General features: G+C 39.6%; 2 protein-coding genes across 2 annotated transcripts in view; one reads left to right on the top strand and one right to left on the bottom strand.

Moving 5' to 3' along the window:
- Nucleotides 1-4,435, bottom strand: part of PDCD1LG2 (programmed cell death 1 ligand 2) — a 34,190-nt gene extending 29,755 nt beyond the window's left edge. Inside the window, exon 1 of the mRNA XM_043979916.1 lies at nucleotides 4,381-4,435. Within this exon, the coding sequence (XP_043835851.1) occupies nucleotides 4,381-4,435 (55 nt within the window). The remainder of the gene's footprint in view (nucleotides 1-4,380) is intronic.
- Nucleotides 4,436-18,276: 13,841 nt separating this feature from the next.
- On the top strand, nucleotides 18,277-19,812 carry LOC122753162 (zinc finger protein 501-like). The gene is made up of 2 exons (XM_044000318.1): nucleotides 18,277-18,908; nucleotides 18,981-19,812. The coding sequence occupies exons 1-2, from the start codon at nucleotides 18,277-18,279 to the stop codon at nucleotides 19,810-19,812; spliced, it is 1,464 nt and encodes a 487-aa protein (XP_043856253.1).
- The last annotated feature ends 5,405 nt before the right edge of the window (nucleotides 19,813-25,217 follow it).

Below are 25,217 nucleotides of genomic sequence, written 5' to 3'. Positions count from 1 at the left end.
TTTGGATGTTTTCTCCTCCATTAGACTATCAGTAGGGAGTGTTTTTTGCCTTTCTTTGCATTCTCATCACTTAGCACAGCCCCCCCTCAAATAGTAAGTCCTTAATAAATGTTAGATGATTGACTGACTACCAGATGTTGAGCTCCAAATTTAGAAAAAAAGATCTTTTGAAACTAAAGCCCTCCACTTTTTAAGTATGTGTGTTTCCTGAAGTTCGGTCCTAGGCTTTCTTCTTTACTTATTCTATACTTGTTCCTTTTATTAGTGGTCTCATCCTGTCCATGGATTCAATTATTATTTTCACTCAGATGACTTCTAAATCCTAATATATACTCAGTCCTGATCTCTCCAGCCCTGCATCATCATCTGGCTGGTGAATATCTGGATGTCTCAGCATCACCTAAAACTCAATATATCCCAAAGTTTTCTTATTATCTTCTCCCACAAACCTGAACCTTCTCTAAACTTCCCTATATCTATTTAAGGGACCATAATTCTCCCAATTACCTAATTTCATAACCTCAGTCTTATCCTTGATTCTTCCCTCTCCTTTACTTCTCAGATCCAATTCATTGCAAATTCCTATTAAATATAATATTTCTGGGGCGGCTAGGTGGCACAGTGGATAAAGCACTGGCCCTGGATTCAGGAGTACCTGAGTTCAAATCTGGCCTCAGACACTTGACACGTACCAACTGTGTAACCCTGGGCAAGTCACTTAAACCCACTGCCCCACCAAAAAAAAAATTTCTTACCATTCGCCCTTTTTCTCCATTCATAGAACCACCAATTAGTTCAAGTCTTCATCTCTTTCTTAGATTGTATCAATAACCTTTCAACTGATCTCTCTGTTTCCAAAGTGATCCCTTTCTCAACCATCTTCCACACAACTGCCAAAATTATCTTCCTGATACCACTCCATTTCCCAAAGTGAATGTGAGAGAGAGAGTGAGGAGTCAAGAATGACACCTACATTGCTAATCTGGGTGGTTGGAAGGATGGAAGTGCTCATTAAATGTTTCAATTGAATGTAAAGTGATTGGATAAATGGATGAAGGCTAAAGATTGTTGGAGTGATTAGGGTTTAGTTATCAAATTCCACTTCCCCCAAACCTTCATTGGCTCACTATTGCCTTTAAGATAAGATTTATGCCTCAGTCTGGCATAAAAAGTCCATCAAAATCTGGCTGTCATACCTTTCCACTCTTGTGTTTTCTTTTTTTTTCTTTTTCTTTTTTTAGTGAGGCAATTGAGGTTAAGTGACTTGCCCAGGGTCACACAGCTAGTAAGTGTTAAGTGTCTGAGGCCGAATTTGAACTCAGGTACTCCTGACTCCAGGGCTGGTGCTCTATCCACTGCGCCACCTAGCTGCCCCAATCTTTCCACTCTTATTTCATATTATGCCCTTTCACTGCTATCCTTCCTCCCACCCCTGCTATGTAATAATCAAACTGGACTATCAGTCTCAAATTTGACATGTCATCTCTCCCTGCAATACATTTTCCTAAACTATCCCCTCACCTCAGACCCTTACTTTGATTTTATGGAAAGAAAGCCCATCCCCTTGTATCCCAAGACCTGACTCTCAGAATCCTCTTCCTTTAGGCTCAGCTCAGGTGCTATCTCCTCAGTGAAACCTTCCCTAATTCTTTCCATTTGTTAGTGCTCTCTTCCTTCCCAAATTGCCCCGTATTTATTTAAATGTGTACCCTTATATCCCAGCAAAATGTAACCTCATTGAGGTCAGTGGCTGCTAACATTTATATCTTTATAACAAAAGAATCTGTCATAGTATCTGAACATTGTTGGTTTTTCTTTGATATTTGTTGAATTGGGAAATTGAAGTGGTAAAAGCTGCTAGCAAATAAAAGTGATTTGTGAACTTAGCTCCCTGATGTGAACCAAAAATACACTGGGGAACTCCAAACACAGTTGAATATACCCCTCATTATGTAGTAAAGCAAAGAGCCTTATACAAACAATTAACCTAGTTAATAGAAGGCTAAGTAGCAATAAAATGCATTTATATATAATGTATATATATATATATATATATCTTTTCTTTGAATATGTGTGTATATCTTTGGCGTGCTAACACTTAACATGGTCCCTGGCATATAGTTGGCACTTAATAAATGCTTGTTGACCGACTGTCTTCTGCTGTACTTGAAGATAAGTGAGCTATTTTGAAATCACTTCTGAGTGCCAGGTGGTGATGAAAAGCTTTATCCAAATATTCCATTATCATAATAATAAATGTTCAGCCTCATAAATGCCCATCGATGGACAATATAGCCACGTTGCTCTGCCTATTACAGATTGGAAAAGAAAAAAGTGCAGAATCTCTTTAGTCAGATTTCATGTGCATTTTCCTCTCACTTCAGACCCTTGCCTTTGATTTTGTGGAAAGAAAGCCCATCCCTTTGTGTCCTCTTGATAGCTAGCACAGCCAGGAGCTTGAGAAACTTAAGGTTTTATGAAACGTGTAAAGTTTTTTGTTTGTTTGTTTTTGTAGTATGACAGAGTTCTGAGTTAGCTGCAGCTATGACAAGTTTAGGAAACTAAAACCAAATAACAGAATTATGCAGCTTAGTGAACAAAAAGTCTACAGTGACAATAACTCCTTGGGTCATTTCAGTCAAGGACTCCAAGATTAGTGAAAATTCTGATGAACTCTGTGTAGCCCAGAGTTCAGGAGTTCTGAGACACGGGACTGTCTACATGCCAGTTGAAACATATAATCTTGCATCTAAGGACAGCTGGGTGGCACGGTGAATAGAATGCTGAACCAGAGTCAAGAAGACCTAAATTTGAATCTAGCCTCTGACACTTACTGTGTGACTAAAAAGTAAGTTACTTAGGGGGCAGCTAGATAGCACAGTGGATAAAGCCCCGGTCCTGGATTCAGGAGGACTTGAGTTCAAATCTGGCCTCAGACACTTGACACTTGCTAGCTGTGTGACCCTGGGCAAGTCACTTAACCCTCATTGCCCCACCAAAAAAAAAAAAAAGTAAGTCACTTAACTTCTGCCTGCCTCAGGTTTCTCATCTATAAAATGCAGATAGTAATGATAGGATAAAATGAGACTGTTGTAAGATGCTATATTAATAGCATTTACATAATATTAGCTGGATGTTGTTGCTGTTATTTATTATTATTATTGTTAATTATGATGATGATGATATGTCAGTGCCCAATACTCAATCTGATGTGATCCTTTAGCAACAACATGGCAATAATTTTTTTTTTTTTTTGGTGAGGCAATTGGGGTTAAGTGACTTGCCTAGGGTCACACAGCTAGTAAGTGTCAAGTGTCTGAGGCCAGATTTGAACTCAGGTACTCCTAAATCCAGGGCCAGTGCTCTATCCACTGTGCCACCTAGCTGCCCCGCAATAAATTCTTTAACTTGCCCTTGGACCTTTGTGGAGCATGTCAGTTAAATCGATATACAATCAAATCAACTTTGAAGGATTAAGACCTTCATACTAAGCAAGATGATTCAAAGTGGGCATCTCAATCCCAAAATGACTTCAGGAATGCAGGTTCCCTAGCTCAGTACACTGCCTGGAAATCCCACCTTCTCTTAGAGAGACAGAAAAGACAGCAAACCCTTCAACAACTCACTCCCTTCTCTGGGTCTCAGTTTTCTCATCTGTAAAATGAGGTGCTTGCACTAGATATCAAAGTACTTTGCAACGTTAACATTCTATGAGTTTTTTGAAGAACGATTAAGGGAAGGGGCTTTCATAATAATGATGATGATGACAGCTAGCATTGCTTTGGGGTTTACTAAGTGATTTATTTATATTACCACATGTGATCATCACAACAACCTTGGAAAGTAGGTGCTATTATTATCCCCATTTTACAAGTGGGGAAACTGAATCAGGCAATGTTAAGTGACTTACAGCTAGTGAGTGTCCAAGGTTAGATTTGAATTTAGGTCTGTCTGATTACAAAGCTCTATCCAATGTATCACCCACCTGCCTTGCAAATGTCAATAAAATACATTAGCATTTGGGTTGGTTGTTTTTTTTTTTAATCCCTTTACTGGAAAAATTTTACTTGAACTGCAGTATCTAATCCTAAATGTGAGGCCCTTGGAGGAGGGAGGGGAAGGGAAAGCAACTCTCTATGGAGGCTTTCAGAACCTCTGTTGAGTGGGAGAGTCCCTGATTCATTCACATTTTCCTTTATGGTGTACTGTGGCCCTACATGGCCTGGGAAAGTGGAAACATCTCCTTTAGCTCACCCTCCTTAAGCAAAGATCCTGGGGTTACCCATGGTTTGGGACTCCTGACCATGTGCTCCAGATAAACTGGACAGTAATACTTGTTCTACCTCCTTCACAGGTTGTTGTTGTTCTTGTTGTTGTTACCTGTTATCAGATGTAGCTTAGTTCCCACAATCAGAAATGAATAAAGAAGGAACATTTTGTTTCCTGGGTCTGAAAAAGAGACAAACACAGAAAAATCACCATCAATCTCTAGTTTTTCTGTGCTGCTTGCTCTCATTGTGCCTTGTGATTCAATAATTTCCCCAGTTTCAGAAGCAGAGGAATGACCCTTAAACAAATCACTTGGGGAAGGTGACAGATGAGAGATTGGTTATCGATTCACCATGAGAAAAGTGGAAGATGATTTCGAGGAAGGTTTTCCTATCCAAATGAGAGGTCACTATTTCCCATAATCCTTTGCTGACCATGAAGTAATTCAATTCCATTTAGGAGTCATTTAAGCACCTACTATGAACATAGCCAAAGGCACTGTAGTATGGTAAATTAAGGGACAGCTTAAGAGATGGAAATTCTGCCAATGACACATACTGGTTGTGTGACCTTGGGCAAGTTACACAAATATGAATATACTGATTTGGTAACCTCTAAGTGCCCTCAGACAATTGTTAAATTACAGAGAGGTTGACAATTTGCATCATTTTGGGTAGTTCCTTATAGTGATGAAATCAAACACACAACATTCATAAGATATTATGTTGGGTGCTCATGATAGAAGGACTAAAACAAATCAGTCCCTGCCCTTAAAATGTCAAAATTGGGTGGGAGTCAAGGAATGTGCACACAGATTTTGGAGGAGGACCAAATCACAGGGTTATAGGAAACCCCAACTATCAATGTGTTGCAATTTATAGACATAAAGACTTGTCTGGGGAACTCGGACTTGTCTGCGGAATTGGGAGGTTAAAGCGACTTGCCCCAGGTAACACAGCCAATAAGTATGTGACAGAAGCAAAATATAAACTCAGGTATTCCTGACTCTCAGGATGTAGGCTCTCCAGCTGTTGCCTCTCCTGTATAAACTTGGATAGTGGGAGGGACAAGAGTACACAGATGAGCAATTATGAAGTAGATACAAAGTAATTTCCCTATAACATACTTCTTACTCCTCCTCCCCCGCCCCATCCCTATCCTATGCCATCTTTCACAAATTAATTTCAAATTAATTTATTAAATTAATTAAGCCATTTATACATTACCCATTGTTTGGCAGATGAGAAAACTAAGGACCCAAGAAAAGAAATGACTTGCCCAAGGTCACATATGACCTAAAACACTAGAGCTAGAATTTGAGCTCAGGTCCTTTTGATTCTAAAGCCAGTAACTTTCCTCTATACCACCTCCCCTCATACAGTTCTTTAAGATTAGTAAAGTACTTTATAAATGTTATTTGATCATCACAACAACCCTATGAAGTAACTACTATTATAAACTCCATTTTACAGATGAGAAATCTGATTCATATGGAGGTTAGTGACTTGCCTAGGGTCATACAGTTATAAAGTGTCATAGGGTAGATTTGAACTCAGGTCTTTCTGACTAGATGGCACAATGGATAGAGTGCCAGGTCTGGAGTCAGGAGGACTTATTTTTCTGAGTTCAAATCTGGCCTCAGACTCTTCCTAGCTCTGTGACCCTGGGCAAGTCACTTAACCCTGTTTGCCTCATTTTCCTCATCTATAAAATGAGCTAGAGAAGGAAATGGCAGACTGCTACAGTATCTTTGCCAAGAAAACCCCAAATGGGGTCACAAAGAGTCAGACATGACTGAAACTACTGAACAACAACGTCTTCCTAACTTTAGGTCCACCGTCCTATTCACTGTGCCACTGTGCCTAGGTAGGTATGTTTGCATCTATATGTGTGCCTATGTTTTTCCAAGTAGATTTTATATATATATATATATATATACTCTTGAAGTCACTCTTGAATGCTATTTTCATAGCATTATAGATTTGGAGTTGGGGTCAGCGAGATAGCATTATGGATAGAGCACTGGCCCTGAAGTTGGGAGGATATGAGTTCAGATCTCACCTCAGACACTTACTAGCTGTGTGACCCTGGGCAAGTCATTTAACCCCAATTGCCTTAAACATCTAGGGCCATATCCAGTTGTCCTCATGTATATCTTGCTACTGGACCCAGATGGCTCTGGAGGACAGAATGAAGTTGGTGACCCTGCACAGCCCTCCCTCACTTAAATCCAACTCAGTGCAAGTCATGACATCACCCTGATGTCATATTCCTCTCTGAGAATGAAGGACAAAAACAACAAGATTTGGAGCTGGAAATCATGTTAAGGGTCATCTCATTTTACAGATGACAAAACAGAGGTCTAGAAAAGTTAAGTGACTTGCCCAAGGTCACACAGGTACTAAGTGGCAGAGACAGAATTTAAACCTTCATTCCTCTGACTCCAAATTTAGAGTCCTTTCTAGAAAGCCATTCTTTTGTTCCTGACACTACCCAATACAGAGTTAGGGACATGTAAGACCTGGAGTCAAGAAGACCTGAGTTCAAATCCAGCCTTACATACTTAGTTGCTGTGTGACCCTAGGCAAGTCACTTAACCTCTGTCTGCCTCCATTTTCAGATCTATAAAATGGGGCTAATAATATCACCTCCTCCCAGAGTTGTTGTGAAGATCAAGTGAGATAATATTTGTAAAGTTCTTTGCAAACCTGCAAAATTAAGAATCCTCTTCTTGATGAGGGTAAAAGAAGAGAGTGTAAAAGCTGGCTTGAAGCTTAACATTAAAAAAACCCAAGATCATGGCATCCAGTCCCATTACTTCCTAACAAATAGAGGGAGAAGAGATGGAAGCAGTGTCAGATTTTATGTTTTTGGATTCCAAGATCACTGCGGATGGTGACTGCAGTCATGAAATTAAAAGATGCTTGTTCTTTGGAAGAAAGGTTATGGCAAATCTGGACAGCATACTAAAAACCAGAGATATTGCCTTGCTGACAAAGGTCCAGAGCATCAAAGCTATGGTTTTTTCCAGGGGTAATTTATAGCTGTGAGAGTTGGAGTATAAGGAAAGCTGAGTGCCACAGAATTGACACTTGAATTGTGGTCCTGGAGAAGACTTTTGAAAGTTCCTTGGACAGCAAGGAGATCAAATATGTCCATACTTAAAGAAATCAATTCAGACTATTCATTGGAAGAACAAGTACTGAATCTGAAGTTTAGATACCTTGGCCACATAATGAGAAGAGGGGACTCATTGGGAAAGACTCTTATGGTGGGAAAGATTGAAGGCAAAAGGAAAAGATGGAAGGGCAGCTAGGTGGCGCAGTGGATAGAACACTGGCCCTGGATTCAGGAGGACCTGAGTTCAAATCTAGCCTCAGACACTTGACACTTACTAGCTGTGTAACCCTGGGCAAGTCACTTAACCCCAATTGCCTCACCCTCAAAAACAAACAAACAAACAAACAAATAAATAAATAAATGGAAAAGATGGCATAAGATGCTATGGATAGATGTTGTCATAGAAGTAAGGAACATGAACTTGGACAGACTTTGGGAGAAAGTGAAGGATAGTAGGGCCTGATGTGCTATGGTCCACAGAGTCATAAAGAGTTGGAAATGGCTGAACAACTGAATAACAACAATAAGTGCTAGCTATTACTCCTATTATTATGTTCTCAGTACATTTGTTTTTAGTAAAATAAACCTGTTGATGGAAGATGTGCGGCAGTAATGTTTTGCCTGGTGATTGCGGTGGGGTTGAATTTAATCAAGGTAATTTAAATCACCCAGGCAATATTGTTTGGAAGCACAGGAATAAGCTCAGGCAACATGGCTGCCTTCGAATATTCAGAATGGGAATCTAGAAGGAAAGAATTAGAAATCAGATATAGGTTCAATTTGGGCTCTGATACTTAGTAGCCAAGTCACTGTAGGTAAATTAGTTAAATTCTATGGGTCTCAGTTTCCCCAATCTGTAAAAGAGGGACTAGGTGATATATGGGGCTCTTATCCTCCTAAATCTGATGACTCAAGTGGCGTGGGGTTACATAAGCATACATCCACCTATCAATTGAAGCAAAGCTCTGGCTAAAGGAAATTTCTCAGAGATGAAAAAAAATAAGGAATAAATCAGAATTTCAGCCCCAGACTCTTTAGACATTGCCTTCAAAGCAACTAACCCTGACATACTCAGTCTGTTATAACTTTAGTTTAAGACTTTAATTTCTTTTTAAAAAATCGTCCTTTTTCCACCTATCTAAGAGAGATAACAGGCATTGAAATCATAGTGTGAAAGAGATAATAACAGTGGTTCTTTTTTTTGTTTGTTTTCAAATTTAAGGGATTAGATGGAGGAAGGATTGAAGAAGAAAACCTGGAGACATTTCACTTTAGCAGAGGCTGTAAGTAATAATAATGATATAATAATAATAACTAATATTTCTGTAGTTTTAAGATATATGTCACTTTTCTGACAATATCCCTGAGAGGTAGAGAGTCTAAATATCACTGTCCCATTTTACAGATGAGGACACTGAAGGTTTTCAGATATGGCCAATGTTTTAATTTATTTTCCTTGATCATATTTATCTGTTGCAAGGGAGGACTTCTATTTGTTGGTCAGAGATGATAACACATAAGGATAGAGATGCAAAAAAAGAAAAGAAAAAATAAAGAAAAGTACACCAATAAAATATTTTTAAAAAATGAAAACAAGGAGTGACTTGCTTATGGTCACACAGCTTGCAAAGTATCAGAAATGAGGGATGAACCCAGGCTTCCAAACTTAAATCTAGTGACCTAAAGCTATTGCTGTTTTCTCCAAAGTGGGGTCATGCAATATATATTTATTCAATGGGTATAAAAAAAAAAAACCTGTTACAACTGAGGAAAACAGCACAACTGGTTGATCCCTGCCTGCTTTTGGGGCTTCCTTTCTCCCTGCTTATGTCAGTGTGGACTATTCAGGATAGGCAGCTGTACATGCTCCTTCTCAGTCATATATGAGGGGAGGGAGTTATTTCCTGCCTGGTTTCTTATGAGGAATCTATCCTCCCTCTCCTCTCCTCTGTAAAGCAGCAATGCACACCTCCTGCTTCCCTCACCCTCAGTTCCCTGATCAAACTTCTGGATTCCTCCCTGGGCTCTTCTCCATGGCCTCATCCTCCAGTATCAAGGAAGATAGTAATATACTAGCCAAATTTCAACAAAAACCTTTGCACAATTGGTGGATGGGGTTGAAAAAGGGAGTATCTCAATAAGGGTAGCCGATGATATGCTCGATCCATTTCGATCTATGCATCTTTTTGACCTATGGTAGCCACTGAAAACAAACACTGAAATAAATGGAACTTAGAGCCAGACCAGTGAATATTTGTATTGCAAAATATTAAACAATGATTAAAAAAACCCCATAACATTCAATTAATTTGCTTTCACTGAAAAAATGTTATAATTTTTAGTGACAGCATAAAGATTTTTGTATTGTTTACAAATAAAATAAAATTATTTTAAAATATTTATTTCATCTATGTCTCATCCTTTTAAAATTTCTTTTTTGTGTGCTTTGTAATAGATGATATATTAGTGTAGTAGCACACATATATAATTTATAAATAAATATAAAGTGTGTTAATTTTTTTTTTTGCTGATAGGGTGCACAATCAGAAAACTTTAGACAACTATTGTTCTAAATGACCAGAGAAGGTTGAGGTGGGAGAGAATTACTATAGATTCTCTCTTTTGCTTAGACACGCCTCTACCCACAATTGTAGTGAAACTGACAAAGATGAGTCAGCAAACTTTCTCTACACCTTCTATTCATGGGAAAAGACTGTCCTGAGTAATGAATCATGTAGGAGGGTTTAACATACAGTACTATAAAATTGGGTAATGGTATTAAACAAACTTTTTTGCTAATGGAATACAGAAGCACAAACAATGTTCTGTAGAAACAAAACTAACAGGATAGGTTACTCAGAAATAAATTCAACTGCATGTCACAGTCTTGGCAGAAGGCAGTCTTTGTTCAATTAATGTTTCTGGCATGAATGATCAAGCTGATATTTGGAGAGGGGGGTAGAGTTGGGATCCTAAAAGTTCTTAACAGATAAGAGCATTGCTCTGAGCCTAATGAAATGAAATGCAATAGGGATAAAAGCAAAATTTTGTGCTTGGGTACAAAAAAAAAAGACTGGGGAGGCACGGTTAGAAATCAATTATTTTGAAACATATGTGGATTTTAGTGGACTACATGCTTAATATGAGTAAATAGTGTAATGTGGCAGTCAAAAGAATTAATGTGATTTTGCACTGTATTTAGAGACATACCTCTTAGGAATGGGGGAGTAATAATCCCTCTTTACTTGGCCCTTTTCAGACCTTCATATTTAGTCTTAGGCACATAGTTTAAGAAAGTCAGTGATAAATTGGAGAAGTTCCAAGGAATAAGACCAGGATGATAAAAGGCTTTGAGTCCATTCCATATGGAGTCGTTGAAAGGATTTGGCCTGTTTAGCCTGGAGAAGAAAAAGCTCAAGGGGAGCAAGAGAGCTATCTTTAAGTATTCAAAGGGTTATTATCTGGAGGAGAGATTGTTCTACTTGGGCAGAACCTCAAGCTGAAGTGAAAGTTACAAAAAGCAATTTGGGCTTTATGTCAGGAAAAAGTTTCTAACAATTAGAGCCATCTAAAACGGGAAAGGATTGTTTTGAGGGGTGGTGGCTTCCCCTTCCTCAGAGGTCTTTGAGGAAATGCTGGATGACTATTTGTCAGATACGTTATGGTGCAGGCTCCTTTCATTCAAGGAATGGACCAAATGCTCACTGAGTCCTCTTCCACCTTTCAAAATCAGTGTTTTATAGAGAAAGCTGATAGGGTTCTGGAGATCAATGTAATCAGGCCATTATCATTGGCAATTGGGTGTATCTGGGGGGACCTTTCTGTGTGTAAAAGGGATTTCTTGCTTCCATTTGGACTCTGACCATGATATGAGTTTGGTGACAGGCACTTTTACAAGCATATTTTCCCCCTGGTGTAATTGATGCAATGATCAGAGAATCATTGAACAAAGTTATCTCTAGTGTTGTACCTACCAAAGAATCTTGTATGATCTTAGTCTATGTATGGGAGTCACGTCACTGGGAGGAGAGCATTTAAGACCGAGTTTTGCTCTTTTGTCATTGTTGTTCAGTTGTTCAGCCTTGTCTAACTCTTCATGACCCTGTGGACCACAACACACCACGGCCCTTATATCCTCCACTATCTCTCAAAGTCTGTTCAAGTTCACGTTCATTATTTCCATGATACTAATTTTTTCCATCTCATCTTCTGCCATTGCCTTTTCCTTTTGCTTTCAGTCTTTCCCAACACCAGGGTCTTTTCCATTGAGTCCTATCTTCTCATTATGTGGCCAAAGTATTTAAGCTTCAGTTTTAGTCAAATTAGTATTATTTTTAAAATAATCAACAAACAATTGACAATGCAAGGTCTTTGATTTAGGAGACCATAGGGATCTGATACTTCTGAGCTCTGTGATCCTGGGCAAATTGATTTCTCCTCTCTGAACCTCAGTTTTTTCTTATACAATATAATAAAATGAGGACTTGTACTAGCTCCCTCACAGGGTTGGTTTGAAGAAAGCTCTTTCAAGTCTTTATAAACCTAAAGGATTTATGGAAATGTGATTTATTATCATTATAATTGTTTCATTTGCTTCTCAGCTAGGTGATATAGTGGGTAGAGCACTGGACAGTATCAAAAAGACTTGATTTGAATGACATACTTTCTAGCTGTCTGACCCTGGGCAAATCACTGAAGCTCTCTGGACTTCACTTTTCTCCTCTGTGAAATAAGGGCATTATACTTGATGGCTTCCAACTCAAAAACTAAGATTCTCTGATCTTAATTGTGTGACTTGAAAGGAAGTTTAAAAAAGGAACAGAGAAGCCCAAACTACTGTAGATGCTTGTAATGATCATGATAATCTTAATCTTTCCCTTTGGCTATGACTTGGCTAATTCCCTAGAAGAAGATATGAATTTAAACAACTGGAAGCAAACAATAGATGATAGATAGATAGATAGATAGATAGATAGATAGATAGATAGATAGATAGATAGATAGATAGATAGATAGATAGAGGAATGCAGGAATGGAATGAATAAATTTCTTTGAGAAATGGGAAAACAGAAAGTTCTCTCTTTCATCCATTCTCACTCCTACCTATTTCACACATCAGCTAAAACTCTCAGACAAAACATTTTTAAATAACAGTGTCCCAAAACTTTTTCTGGAGGAAAGTCACTTTCTCCTTAGCTGTTCCCAAGCCAACATGCCCATAGAACACCACAGGGGAAGCTTTTTTATGATTCTGCATGAGCCCTGCACCTTGTACAGTTTACCATACTTGGAGACATTTACACAGCCCATGTTAGGAACAGTGGCTGGTAATGAAAGTCTCAACCCTGAATTATTTTTTTTTCTTTTTGCGGGGCAATGGGGCTTAAGTGACTTGCCCAGGGTCACACAGCTAGTAAGTGTCAAGTGTCTGAGGCTGTATTTGAACTCAGGTACTCCTGAACCCAGGGCCAGTGCTTTATCCGCTGTGCCACCTAGCCGCCCCTCAACCCTGAATTTTAAGCAGAATAGCCTATGGAAAAGAACACTGTTGGAGTGGACAGTCAAGCCATAAGTAGGGTGGGACACCTAGGGTTTTACCCTCTAAAATTTAGTGTGTGCCAACAACACTTGTGCTACTTCAAAAAGGAAGCTGAGCTTAGCACCAACTTATCAATAGTTTACATTGGAACCTACCAGATTGTGCCTCTCACTATCCCCCAGTAGGCCCTGCGGGTCCAGCCTTGAGGTCTGTTTGGTCCCTCCAGGGATAATCTCTACAGCAGAAGCCTTTGTCTCTTTCTGCTTAAAGCATCCTAGGGACTTTTTATCCCCAATACAGGATAGTACCCTGGATTGTCCCCAACACTGGGGCATTTGATTACAAGATAAAATATTTCTTCCTCCACTTCCCACCCAAGTAAATTTTTCTTAAAAAGCTAAGAGCCTGTCATGAGCAGTATGGGAACCTATTTTCATTGTAACTAGGTTAAAGGGGGAATAACATACACATCTAATAAGGTATAAAAGTCCTCTTTACTTACAGAAAAATAGGAGGGTATGAGGATAGGATAATGGAGGGTGTGCAGATTAGGAAGGCAGTGGTTAAAAGTAAAGTAGACTTCTGAGAAGGGATAGGAGAAAGAGAGACAGAGAGACAGAGAGAACATTGGGGGAGAGAAAATAGGATGGAGGGAAATATATAACTAATAATTATAACTTTGAATGTGAATGTGATGCACTCACCCATAAAATGGAAATAGCAAAATGGATAAAAAAACAGAACCTGAGAATATGTTGTATACAAAAAACACATTTTAAAATGAGAGACACAGGGAAGCTAGATGGTGCAGTGGATAGAACACTGGCTCTGAATTCAGGAAGACCTGAGTTCAAATCCGATCTCAGACACTTGACACTAACTGTGTGACCCCGGGCAAGTCACTTAACCCTCATTCCCCCATTCCCCCCCCTCCCCCGCCCCCATGAGAGACGCACATAAAATAAAAATAAAGGGCTGGAGCAGAATGTAAATTTAAACCAATGTAGGCATGATTAGAAAGCAGAAAACTGAGGGGAGAAATTGTTATAGCCAGTTTCTTGAACAAAGGCTCCATATCTCAAATATATATATAGTCATTCTCCAGTTGATAAATGGTCAACGGATATGAATAAGCAGTTTTGGGAAGAAAAAGTCAAAGCTATATATAGTCATAGGAAAAAATGCTCTAAATCATTATTGATTAGAAAAATGCAAATTAAAATAACTCTAAGATACCATCTCACACCTATCAGATTGGCTGGAATGATAGAAGGGGCAAATGACAAATGCTGAAGGGGATGTGGAAAAACTGAGACACCAATACACTATTGGTAGAATTGTGAACTGGGCCAACCATTCTGAGGAGCAATCTGGGATTATTCCCAGAGTTATAAAATTGTGTATACCCTTTGACATAGCAATACCACTATTAGTTCTGTTGTTCATGGAAATCAGAGAAAAGGGAAAAGAGATTATATGTTCTAAAGTATTTATAGTAGTTGTCTTTTTAATGACAAAGAATTGGAAATTGAGACCTATCATTTGGGGAATGGATGAATAAGTTGTGATGATTATGATGGAATACTACTGTGCTGTAAAAAATGACAAATAGGTTGGTTTTAGAAAAACATGGAAAAACTTGCATGAAATAATGCAGAGTGAAATGAGTAGAACCAAGAGAATGTTATAGACAGTAAGCAATATTATTTGAAGAGTAACTTTGAATGACTAATCTGTTATAAGTAATATGGTTATTCATATGAACTATGAAGGACTTATAAAAGAAAATACTATCCACCCCAGAGAAAGAACTGATATATGGAAGTTTGTATTGTATGGTTACAAACATACACACATATGTATATCAAATGTTGACTTCTAATACAAGGTTGGAAGGGAGGGAGGGAGACAACTTGAAACTCAAAATGTAACCAAGAAAATAAAGGGGGGGGAAAGTGGAAAGTACCTGCCATGCTGCTTGTCCTGGGGTATGTTTTATGGAGCAAATGCTAATTATGATTCTGGGAAAAGGCTCTGAAACGAAAGGCAAAATTTGGAAAACTTGGATTAGAATTCCAGCTCTGTCCCTGACAACTTTCCTGACCTTGGGCAAGTTACTTAAGCCCCCTGTTCTCTATCAGTCAAGTGACCGGATTGAACTAGATCACCTCCAAGATCTCTTCCAACTATGGAAAGGGAAATTATTTATTCCTCCTTTTCATAAGAATTATTATACTTTGAAAAGGCAGTTTTCAGATGAAGAAATCAAAACTACCCATTGCCATATGAAAAAAAATGCTCTAAATCACTATTGATGAGAGAAATTAAAACAACTATGAGGTACCACCTCACACCTATCAGATTGGTTAATATGACAAAAATGGAAAATAACAAATGTTGGAGAAGCTGTGGAAAAATTGGAATACTAATGCATTGTTGATGGAGTTGTGAACTGATCCAAACATTCTGGAACTATGCTCAAAGGGCAATGGAACTATACATACCCTTTGAGCCAGTAATACCAACTACTTGTTCTGTATCCCAAAGAGATCATAGAAAAGGGAATGCTCTTTTTGTGGTGGCAAAGAATTGGAAATCAAGGGAATGCCCATCAATTGGGGAATGGATGAACAAGTGGTATATGAGTGTAATGGAATACTATTGTGCTGTAAGAAATGATGAACAGACAGATTTCAGAAAAACCTGGAAAGACATAAGTGGACTGATGCTAAGTGAAGTGAGCAGAACCAAGAGAACATTGTACACAGTGTCTGAAACATTGTGTGATGATCAACTGTGATAGCCTTGGCTCTTCTCAACGGTGCAATGATCCAAGATAATTCCAAAGAACTCATAATGGAAAATGTTTTCCACATCCAGAAAAAAGAACAGTGGATTCTGAATGCAGATTGAACCATACTGTTTCTCTTTTTTGGTGGTTGTTGTTGTTTTTCTTTTTCTTTTCTTTTTTGAGCTTTTTACCATGTGTTCAAATTCTTGTTTCACAACATGACTAATGTAGAAATAGGTTTAATGTGATTATATGTATATAACCTATATCAAATTGCTTTCTGTTTCTGGGGAGGGAAGTGAGTGAAGGAGAAAAAAATCTGGAACTAAAAATCCTATGAAAACAAATGTTGAAAACTATCTTTACACATAACTGGAAAATAATAAAATACTTTTATGATTAAAAAAGAATTATTATACTTTCTTCTCCTCCCCTTGACTCTCTTAATTTAAAAAATATAATTGTTTTGAATAAACTTAGAAAAAACAAAAATAAAGGATCAGGGCCAGCCTCCACATTTGGTGATTTCAGCATTCATGGAAATCATCCTGTTTACTGATGCTATCAATTAGGTAACTAGAATTTCCTTGCTTTGCCTCAAAAGCAATGGGAATTTTCTCCCATTAAAATCCCATTAACCCTGGGTATCAGGTGAATTTGAGTCAGCTCATCAGATCCTGTCCAACAGCAGATTTTAATAGATATCATAATAAGAGCTGACCTTTATACAGCACTGTGAGATTTGCAAAAGGTTTTAACCTAGATCATCACATTTAATTCACACAACAACATTAATCCTGGGGAAAGAAAGAACAAGATAGTACTGGATATCTGAGGGGAGTTTGAGTCACAGGATGAGAAGCTTTAGAGAAGGAAGGGTCATATAGTCATCCAGGGGTTCTTAAAATTTTTAAAGTTCTGGACCCCTTTGGCAGTCTGGTGAAGCCTATGGACCACTTCTCAAATTAAAGTTTTAAAAGCATAAAATAAAATATATAGAACCACAAAGGAAACCAATTACATAGAAATATAGTAAAAAAAATATTTTTTAAAAGTTCATGGAGGGACAGCTAGGTGGCACAGTGCATAATGCACTGGCCCTGGATTCAGGAGGACCTAAATTCAAATCCGGCCTCAGACACTTGACACTTACTAGCTGTGTGACCCTGGGCAAGTCACTTATCCCCAATTGCCTCACTTAAAAAAAAAAAAAAGTTCATGGAACTGGGGTAGCTAGCACTAGCCCTGGAGTCAGGAGGACCTGAGCTCAAATCACATCCGATACCCATGAACTATGTGACCCTGGGCAAATCACTTAACCCCGATTGCCTCCAAAAAACCCAAAAAGTTTGTAGAACCCAGATTAAGAACCCTTGATTCGAGGTAGCAGATCCGGCCCTTCGTCCTGTGTCTGAGAGGAGGCGAGGAGAGGGGCGCCGGGGACCTCCACCCCCCCCCCCGCCCCGCCTCTCCCCCCCCCCCACCGCGGCCCCGTGCCCTTCTCCGAGTCTCTCCTTGGCTACTCACTGAAATGGGGCGAAGCCTTGTGGCCACCGGCTGGGGTTGGTGAGGCTACCCCGGCCCCTCCCTTATTTCCGAACCCTCCGCCCTCCCCTTTTCTCTGCGCCCCACCCCCCATCCCAGGCTTCTCCCCTCCCATCTCCCCTTCTCTGCTCCTCAAATCCCCTACTCAGACATCGATGTCCTGGGCTTTCCCCCTCCTCCCTTGTTGGGTTTCACACGCCCCTGCCCCCCTGCATTCCTAGGGTTTGTTCCCCCAGGAAAGGAGCCCCCAGCCTCTGCTCTGCAGCCCTCCCCACCAGCCCCCACCCCCCCAGGGCCCCCTCCTTACCCCCCCCCCCAGGTGTCCAGGCATTTCCTAGGACTCCTGGGGGGGGGGCGCGCCAGGGCCCACCACAGTGTGGGCTTTTCCTTCTCCTTGGCATCTCTGGCACTTGGAATGCAGTGAGGCATACAGTAGGCGCTTCATCAATGCATATTTAGTTGGCCCAAGTCCTGGAAACAGACGAGCTCCTCCTGGTGTCCCCTTGAGCAGGGAGGACTGTGGGCATTTCCAATGCCCAGGGAGGTCTGGGAGCTGGGAGGGGGCAAGGGCCGACCCCTCTCACAGCTCCCTTTTCCTTTCTAGCTCAGGCCCCTGAGACCCCACGGGCCTGGGTGCACGCCAGAGCAAGGAGGAAGAAGGAGGGAAGAATGGGCCCCCCAGGACTCAGTGACTTTCAAGGATGTGGCTGTGGACTTCACCTGGGAGGAGTGGGGCTACCTGGACACTTCCCAGAAGGACCTTTACTGGGAGGTGATTTTGGAGAACTACAGGAACCTGGTCAGCCTGGGTCTTGCAAATTCCAACATGGACGTGATCTCTCAGCTGGAGGCAGGGGAAGCACATTGGAGTCTATGTGATAGTGTCCTCAAAACCTGCAGGCCAGACTGGGATACCAGGCCTCAGACCAAGGAGTCTTCTCCAGAGATGGGCATTTCTGTGGAAGACTTATCCCAGCAAAGGTCCTTGTGAGATGACCCATGTATCTCCAGGATGGGACAAGCTTGGGAGTATTATGACAGAGTGAAGAAAGATCAGAGCAATGAGAAGAAACCTTCTAGGCAAAAAAAAGTAATCCAGACAGAAACTGCTGATGAAGTCAGAGGTTCTGATTACAGACAATATGGCCAAACCTCTAACCCAGAGCCAGTCCTTTTGCCACAACAGGGAGGGTTTTCAGTAATGAATCTCCATAAAGGTGCTAATCAGAGAAGAAGCTTCACCATGGAGTCAGACCAAAGATATTGTAATCAAATCTATTCACAGAAGAAATACTCTGAGGTTAACAAATGTCAGAAAGCCTTATCTTATGATTTTGACCTCATTGACAAACAAGGAATTCATGCTGAAGTGGAAATTCATGAAAGTGGGAATTCTTTCATAGTGTATAATGAACTTAATCTATCCCAGGGAACTGATCCTGGACAAACATGTTATGAATTGACTAAATGTGGGAAGACATTCTATCAAAAAGCAGATCTCAATCAACATTCTGCTAGTCAGAGGAAAACCAAATCTTATGAATGCAGTGAGTGTGGAAGGGCTTTTCACCTTAAGACAAGTCTTTCCCAGCACTACAGAATTCATATTGGAGAAAAACCTTTCAAATGCAGTGACTGTGGAAAGTCCTTCTGCCAGAATACAGACCTTAGATGATATTTCAGGATTCACACTGGAGAAAAACTTTTTAAATGCAGTGATTGTGGGAAAGCCTTTCCCCAGAGTACAACCCTCACTCTACATCAGAGAACTCACACTGGAGAGAGACCATACGAATACAGTGAATGTGGGAAGACATTCCGATCCAGCTCTAACCGTACTCAGCACTGGAGTACTCACACAGGAATAAAACCTCATCAGTGCAGTGTATGCGGGAAGGCCTTCTCCCAGAAGTCTGATCTCACTCATCATGGTAGTGTTCATACTGGAGAGAAACCATATGCATGCTCTGAATGTGGAAAGGTCTTTCTCCAGAAGTCAGATCTTAGACAACACTTTAGCATTCATAGTAGAGAGAAACCTTATGAATGCGGTGATTGTTGTAAAGCCTTTCCCCGTATTGCAGAATTCACTAGACATCAAAGAACTCACACTGGAGAGAAACCCTATGAATGCATAGAATGTGGGAAGACATTCAGTCAAGGTTCTAAACTTTCTCGGCACCAGAAAATTCATAGAGGAATAAAACCTCATGAATGCAGAATATGTGGGAAGGCCTTCTCCCAGAAGTCTGATCTCACTCCTCATGGCAGTGTTCATACTGGAGAGAAACCGTATGAATGCTCTGAATGTGGAAAGTACTTTCGCCAGAAGTCAGAACTTAGACAACACTTTAGCATTCATACTAGAGAGAAACCTTTTAAGTGCAGTAATTGTGGAGAAGCCTTTGCATGGAGCACAACACTGACTCAGCATCAGAGAACTCACACTGGAGAGAAATCCTGTGTGTGCAATGAATGTGGAAAGGCCTTCACTCAGAAAGGTCTTCCAGTACATATTGCAAAAATACATACTAGAGAGAAGTCTTAGGAATGTAGTGAATATGGGAAGGCATTCTCAGGGATCACAGCATTAACTTAACCTCATAGATTTTGTTATGGTGAAACACCTCATTAATAAAATCTTGGAAAGCATAAAAAAACCCAAACCCCAAACCCTTGACTCTAGTCCAACCTCCTCATCTTATAAATTTATCAAAGAACTTTGGGTGAAGGAGGTGGGAAAGGAGATAAAAAGAAAGGGAAGAAGCACTGGCCCTGGATTCAGGAGTACCTGAGTTCAAATCCGGCCTCAGACACTCGACACTTACTAGCTGTGTGACCCTGGGCAAGTCACTTAACCCTCATTGTCCTGGGGGGAAAAAAAAAGGAAGGAGAGACAGAACCAGTGAACCGACTCTACTGTAATGCACTTCAGAATTTTTGCCTAGGGCCAGCCCTGAAAAGCAAAGATATGGGGTAGACCAAAATATATATATACATGAAATGAACTTACATTACAGGTCAAAATTCAAATCTCATCAATGGCAAAAAAAATTATTTTCAAAAAATTATTAAAACATCAGACCCCTTTGTGACTTTTGGCCCACCCTATAGATGCTAGAGTCTAAGTGGTAAGCAGGCAGGTAGGCAGGCTGTTCTTAAGTGGTATAATCAAAATAGGGTCTATAGCAAACCTGACAGATGTATCTTTCCAGGGTTTGGCAGACTGCAGCTGCAATGCTGCCCCTCCCTGGATGCAGAGCCACAATTGGTGGCTCATCATTTCACTACCTCCTTCGACTTCCCTTTCTTCTTCATCAGCTGGCCAAGCAGGGGCTTTCCAACTGAATTGCTGCTACTGCTTTGCTCTTCCTAATTTTTGTTGAGCCTGAATTCTCTAGCACCCTAGTGTCCCTCCTGCAATCTCATGCTCCCATTATTGATACCAAGGCTTCAGTCTCCAGGACCAGAAGGCAAAGATAGGAACCAATTTAGCTATTGGAGAACCAGTCTCTTTTCCTCCTTCCTACTTCTGAGCAAACTTCATCAGTAGCCCCCCCCCCAATGCTTTGTTTTGTACCTTAGACTTTATTTTAATCTAGGTTCATGTCTTAGCACCAGACTAGACTGTAAGCTCTATGAGAACAGGGAGTGTGTGCCTTCTGGTCTAAACTTTGCATCTCCTCCCCTTCTCCTCAGCCTATATAGTTCAGCGTTTTGCACACAGTAATAGCTTTAAAAAGTATGTTACTAATCTCAGACAGGGGGGCAGCTAGGTGGTACAGTAGATAAAGCACTGGCCCTGGATTTAGGAGTACCTGAGTTCAAATCCAGCCTCAGACACTTGACACTTACTAGCTGTGTGACCCTGGGCAAGTCACTTAACCCCCATAGCCCCGCAAAACAAACAAAAAAAAACCCTAATCTCAGACACTAGGGCACATAACCTCTGTTTATCTCAGTTTTCTCATCTGTAAAATTGGGGATAATAATAGCATCTATTTCCTAGGATTGTCATGAAGTTAAATGAGATAAAATTTGTAAAATACTCTGCAAACCTTAAAGTCCTGCATAAATGCTAGTTATTGTCCTTATTAAATAAATTGCTTAACACAATCAGACATCTGTATAGCACATACTCAGATACAGCTATATGTTGAGTTGGATTGGCGCTTAGAGATAATGTAACCCAACCCCCTCATTTTAAACATGAGAAGACAGGCTTGAACAGGTGAAGTGACTTACTTAAGGTCATATAGGCTTTAAGTGGCAGAACCTTAATCCAGTTCCCTTCCTAAGATCTCACCCAGTGAGGTTGTCTCCCTACAAATCTTTAGCCTGAACTGAAGACCTTCTGGTCTTTTTAAAAATTTTTACTTCTGTTCTTTTTTTCTGTCTGGTCCACAGTGTTAGACCATTCTAGGCAAGCTGGCTTGGAACTGAACAATCTTCCAGGAAAATCAGGAACAGCACTGGGTCCTGGTAGAGCTTTCTCTCTTTCTCTCTCCTCTCTCTCATATATATACACACACACACACACACACATATATATATACATATATATATACACACACATATATATACATACATATATATATATACACATACATACACACACATACATATATATATTACACACATATATAATAGAAACATCTAGCAGAAGGCAGATTTGGGTTCAATATTTTTTAAACCCTCTCACAATTAGAACTCTTTGTAAATGAAATGATCTGTTTTATGTGATAGCAAAGACCAAAATATTATTGGAAATATTTAGGTTAGAGAGGGCATGAAGCTCAGAGGAAAGACAGCAATTCTGAATAAACTTCTGAGGGTTTAGAGTAAACTTATGAGGTTTTAAGGAACTCCTTTATGGGATGTCAATTCTCTCTAAAATAATGAAGTTGGGCTAAATCAGTGGTGTCAAATTAATCAGCCTCCCAAGTGCTGCCAGAACCAGTTTACAATACAATTGGGAAATGTTGAACAAAATAAATAAATATACCATAAAACATACATAATGTTAATTTGAGGTTTTTCAAGCAATTCTGCGGAGTGGAGGGATCGATTTCTATTTAAATTTGAAGCCACCAGCCTAGGCTCTATCTACTGTGCCACTAAGCAGCTATGTGATACAATAGATTGAACAGAGTTGGGAAGACTCATCTTCCTGAGTTCAAATTTGCCCTCAGACATTTACTAGCTGTGTAACCCTGGGCAAGTCACTTAACCCTGTTTGCCTCAGTTTCCTCCTCTGTAAAATGAGCTGGAGGAAGAAATGGCAAACTACTCTAGTATCTCTGCCAATAAAACCTAAAACGGGGTCACAAAGAGTTGGATACGACTGAACAACAGGCTAGATAACTTCTCCTGTCCTTTGTAGGTCTGAATAACAATAGCTAATATTTCTGTGGTCCTTTAGAGTTTGCACAGTAGCTGGCACATAGAAAGCACTTACTATTTTCTCTCACAGCTAGAACTCTAAACCAAGAATAAAGAGATGAGTTCGAACCCTGGCCCTAACACTTACACAGTGAACACTGTGCAAGTCCCTTCACCTTTCTGTTTCTTCACACTTCTGTTTCTCCATCTGTAAAATGGAGATAACATTTGCATTGCTTGCGTCACCGGGTTATTGGAAGGAAAATGCTTTTGTCAACCTTCTTATAGCACCAATGTGTTCAGTTGTGGTTTTTTTAAATCAATTTGTTTTTCTCTCAGACATTTTTGGGGTATCACTTTCATGAAATTGTGTATTGGTTGTGAGCACCTCTGTTCCTTCACCCCAGTGTTTGTTTCATGCCATACACTTTCATGCAGACTGTGCATTTGAGGATTTACCAGTTTGCAAGAGAACAGATATAGATGATGACAAATGGGCACTTGAGGACATGCATACTCCTTAATCATTTGCTCACAGACACAACAATTCAAAGGAAGGGAAATTCAAAGGAAAGAAAGCCAAGAAAAAGAAGTGAAATTCTGTAGTTTTTGATGACATATGAATCATTGTGGAGTCTGTGGTTTCTGACTCTCTTGTAAACTTTTACCTGGAAAAGTTTTCCTCTTTTTTTAGTGCTTGTGTGTGTGTGTGGGGGGGGGCGGGGTGGAGTTTTGGTCACAAACCTCTTTACAGAAATTTCAGTTTTCCTGATTTCTTTGGAAAGATACAATTTTCCAACTTCAAATCTATTCAATGCAATAAATACTTGCTGAGCACTTATTCTAGGCAAGCCTCTGTGGCAGGCTCTTTCAGAGACATAAGGACAAATTCCATGAGTTTATTCTGCATTAGACTGGATGAGACAGACAAATAATTCCAGTTTTTGGCAGGATATGGTCATCAATCAACAGACATTTTTAAACACTGTGCAGAACACTGGAAAAAAATGAAAATTAAATAGTACCCACCCTCAAAGAGCTTATGGGGAGGGGGCGGGGAGACACATACAACATGTGCATATATAAGTAGATACACAATAAAAAAAATGCACTCATTTACTAGTTCTAAAGAGTGTGATAAATCACTCAATCCATTAATTAACATACATTCATTAAGCACCTACAATGTGCCAAACAAAAGTAGTGATATGGGGTTTGGTGGAATATCATATGTAATTTGAGGTCAGCAAAGAAAACATCATGAAATAGGAGAAATATCAGAGTCTCAGAACTGGATGGGACCTGAGAAGTCTAGTCCAACTAGGGGTTGTGAGAGCCAGCTGGAATTGGAATCCAAGAGCTGATTGTTAAATTTTCATTGTGAGTAGTTACAACTCAGATATCATTAAATATTAGAAATCGGGGATTGATGTATTGTTTTGTTGGTTATCTAGGTTTAAGAAAGTGATGGAGAAAATATTAACAATGAAGATTAAACTTAAAAGTGTGTCATGCTGATGTTGAGTGAAATGGGCAGAACCAAGAGAACATTGTACACAGTAGCAGCAACACTATGCAATAATTAACTGTGATAGACTTAGCTCTTCTCAGTGATACAATGATCCAGGACAATACCAAAGGATTCATGATTGAAAATGTTCTCCACATCCAGAAAAAAGAACTGTGGAATCTGGATGCAGATTGAACCATACTGTTTCTACTTTTTTGCTGTTGTTGTTTTTTTCTTTTTTGAGGTTTTTCCCTTTTATTTTTATTCTTCTTTCTTTTTTTGTATTTTTAAAATTTATTTTTCTTGATTTTTTTCATGACATGGCTAAAGTGAAAATACCTTTTGCATGACCTTAAATATATGATAAGTGTTGTTTTTCTTACCATCTCAATGGGTAGGGGAGAGAGAGAATTGGAACTGAAAATAGAAATAAAATTTTAAGTAAAAATTCTCCAGCTACTAGTGCCTCCCTCCCTCCCCCCCCCACATACACACATCCTTGTATTGATTTTGTGTGTATGTATCTGTATATGTATTTTCTTTCCCTATAGAATATAAGTTCCTTGAGAACAGAGACTATTGGATTTATATCCCTAGCATTTATTCTTCTTTCACAACATGACTAATACAGAAATGTGTTTAATGTGATTGTACATATATAACCTATATCAGATTGCTTTCTGTCTTGGAGAGGAGGGAGGGTAGAGAGGGAGGGAGAAAAATTTGGAACTCAAAATGTTATAAAAAACAAATGTTGGGGGCAGCTAGGTGGCGCAGTGGATAGAGCACTGGCCTTGGAGTCAGGAGTACCTGAGTTCAAATCCAGCCTCAGACACTTAACACTTACTAGCTGTGTGACCCTGGGCAAGTCACTTAACCCCAATTGCCTCACTAAAAAACAAAAAACAAAAAACAAAAAAAAAAAACAAATGTTGAAAACTATCTTTACATGTAACTGGAAAATAATAAAATAATTTTATGATTAGAAAAAAGTGTCATGACACTTTTTTTCCTCTTTAGAGAGTCAGTTGTTAAACATTTACTAACATACCACTGAGTCT

This window comes from Dromiciops gliroides, chromosome 1 (assembly GCF_019393635.1).
Source record: "Dromiciops gliroides isolate mDroGli1 chromosome 1, mDroGli1.pri, whole genome shotgun sequence".
In the NCBI taxonomy this organism is placed as follows: Eukaryota; Metazoa; Chordata; class Mammalia; order Microbiotheria; family Microbiotheriidae; genus Dromiciops; species Dromiciops gliroides.
This window is presented reverse-complemented; position numbering and strand designations above follow the sequence as displayed.

What these genes read in the sequence shown, in the direction of transcription:
- LOC122753162 (XM_044000318.1), top strand. Translation starts at nt 18,277, where the DNA reads ATGGGACAAGCTTGGGAGTATTATGACAGAGTGAAGAAAGATCAGAGC. An exon ending in AAATGCAGTGACTGTGGAAA is followed by an intron (nt 18,909 to 18,980) that starts GTCCTTCTGCCA and finishes TTTTAAATGCAG; the next exon opens with TGATTGTGGGAAAGCCTTTC.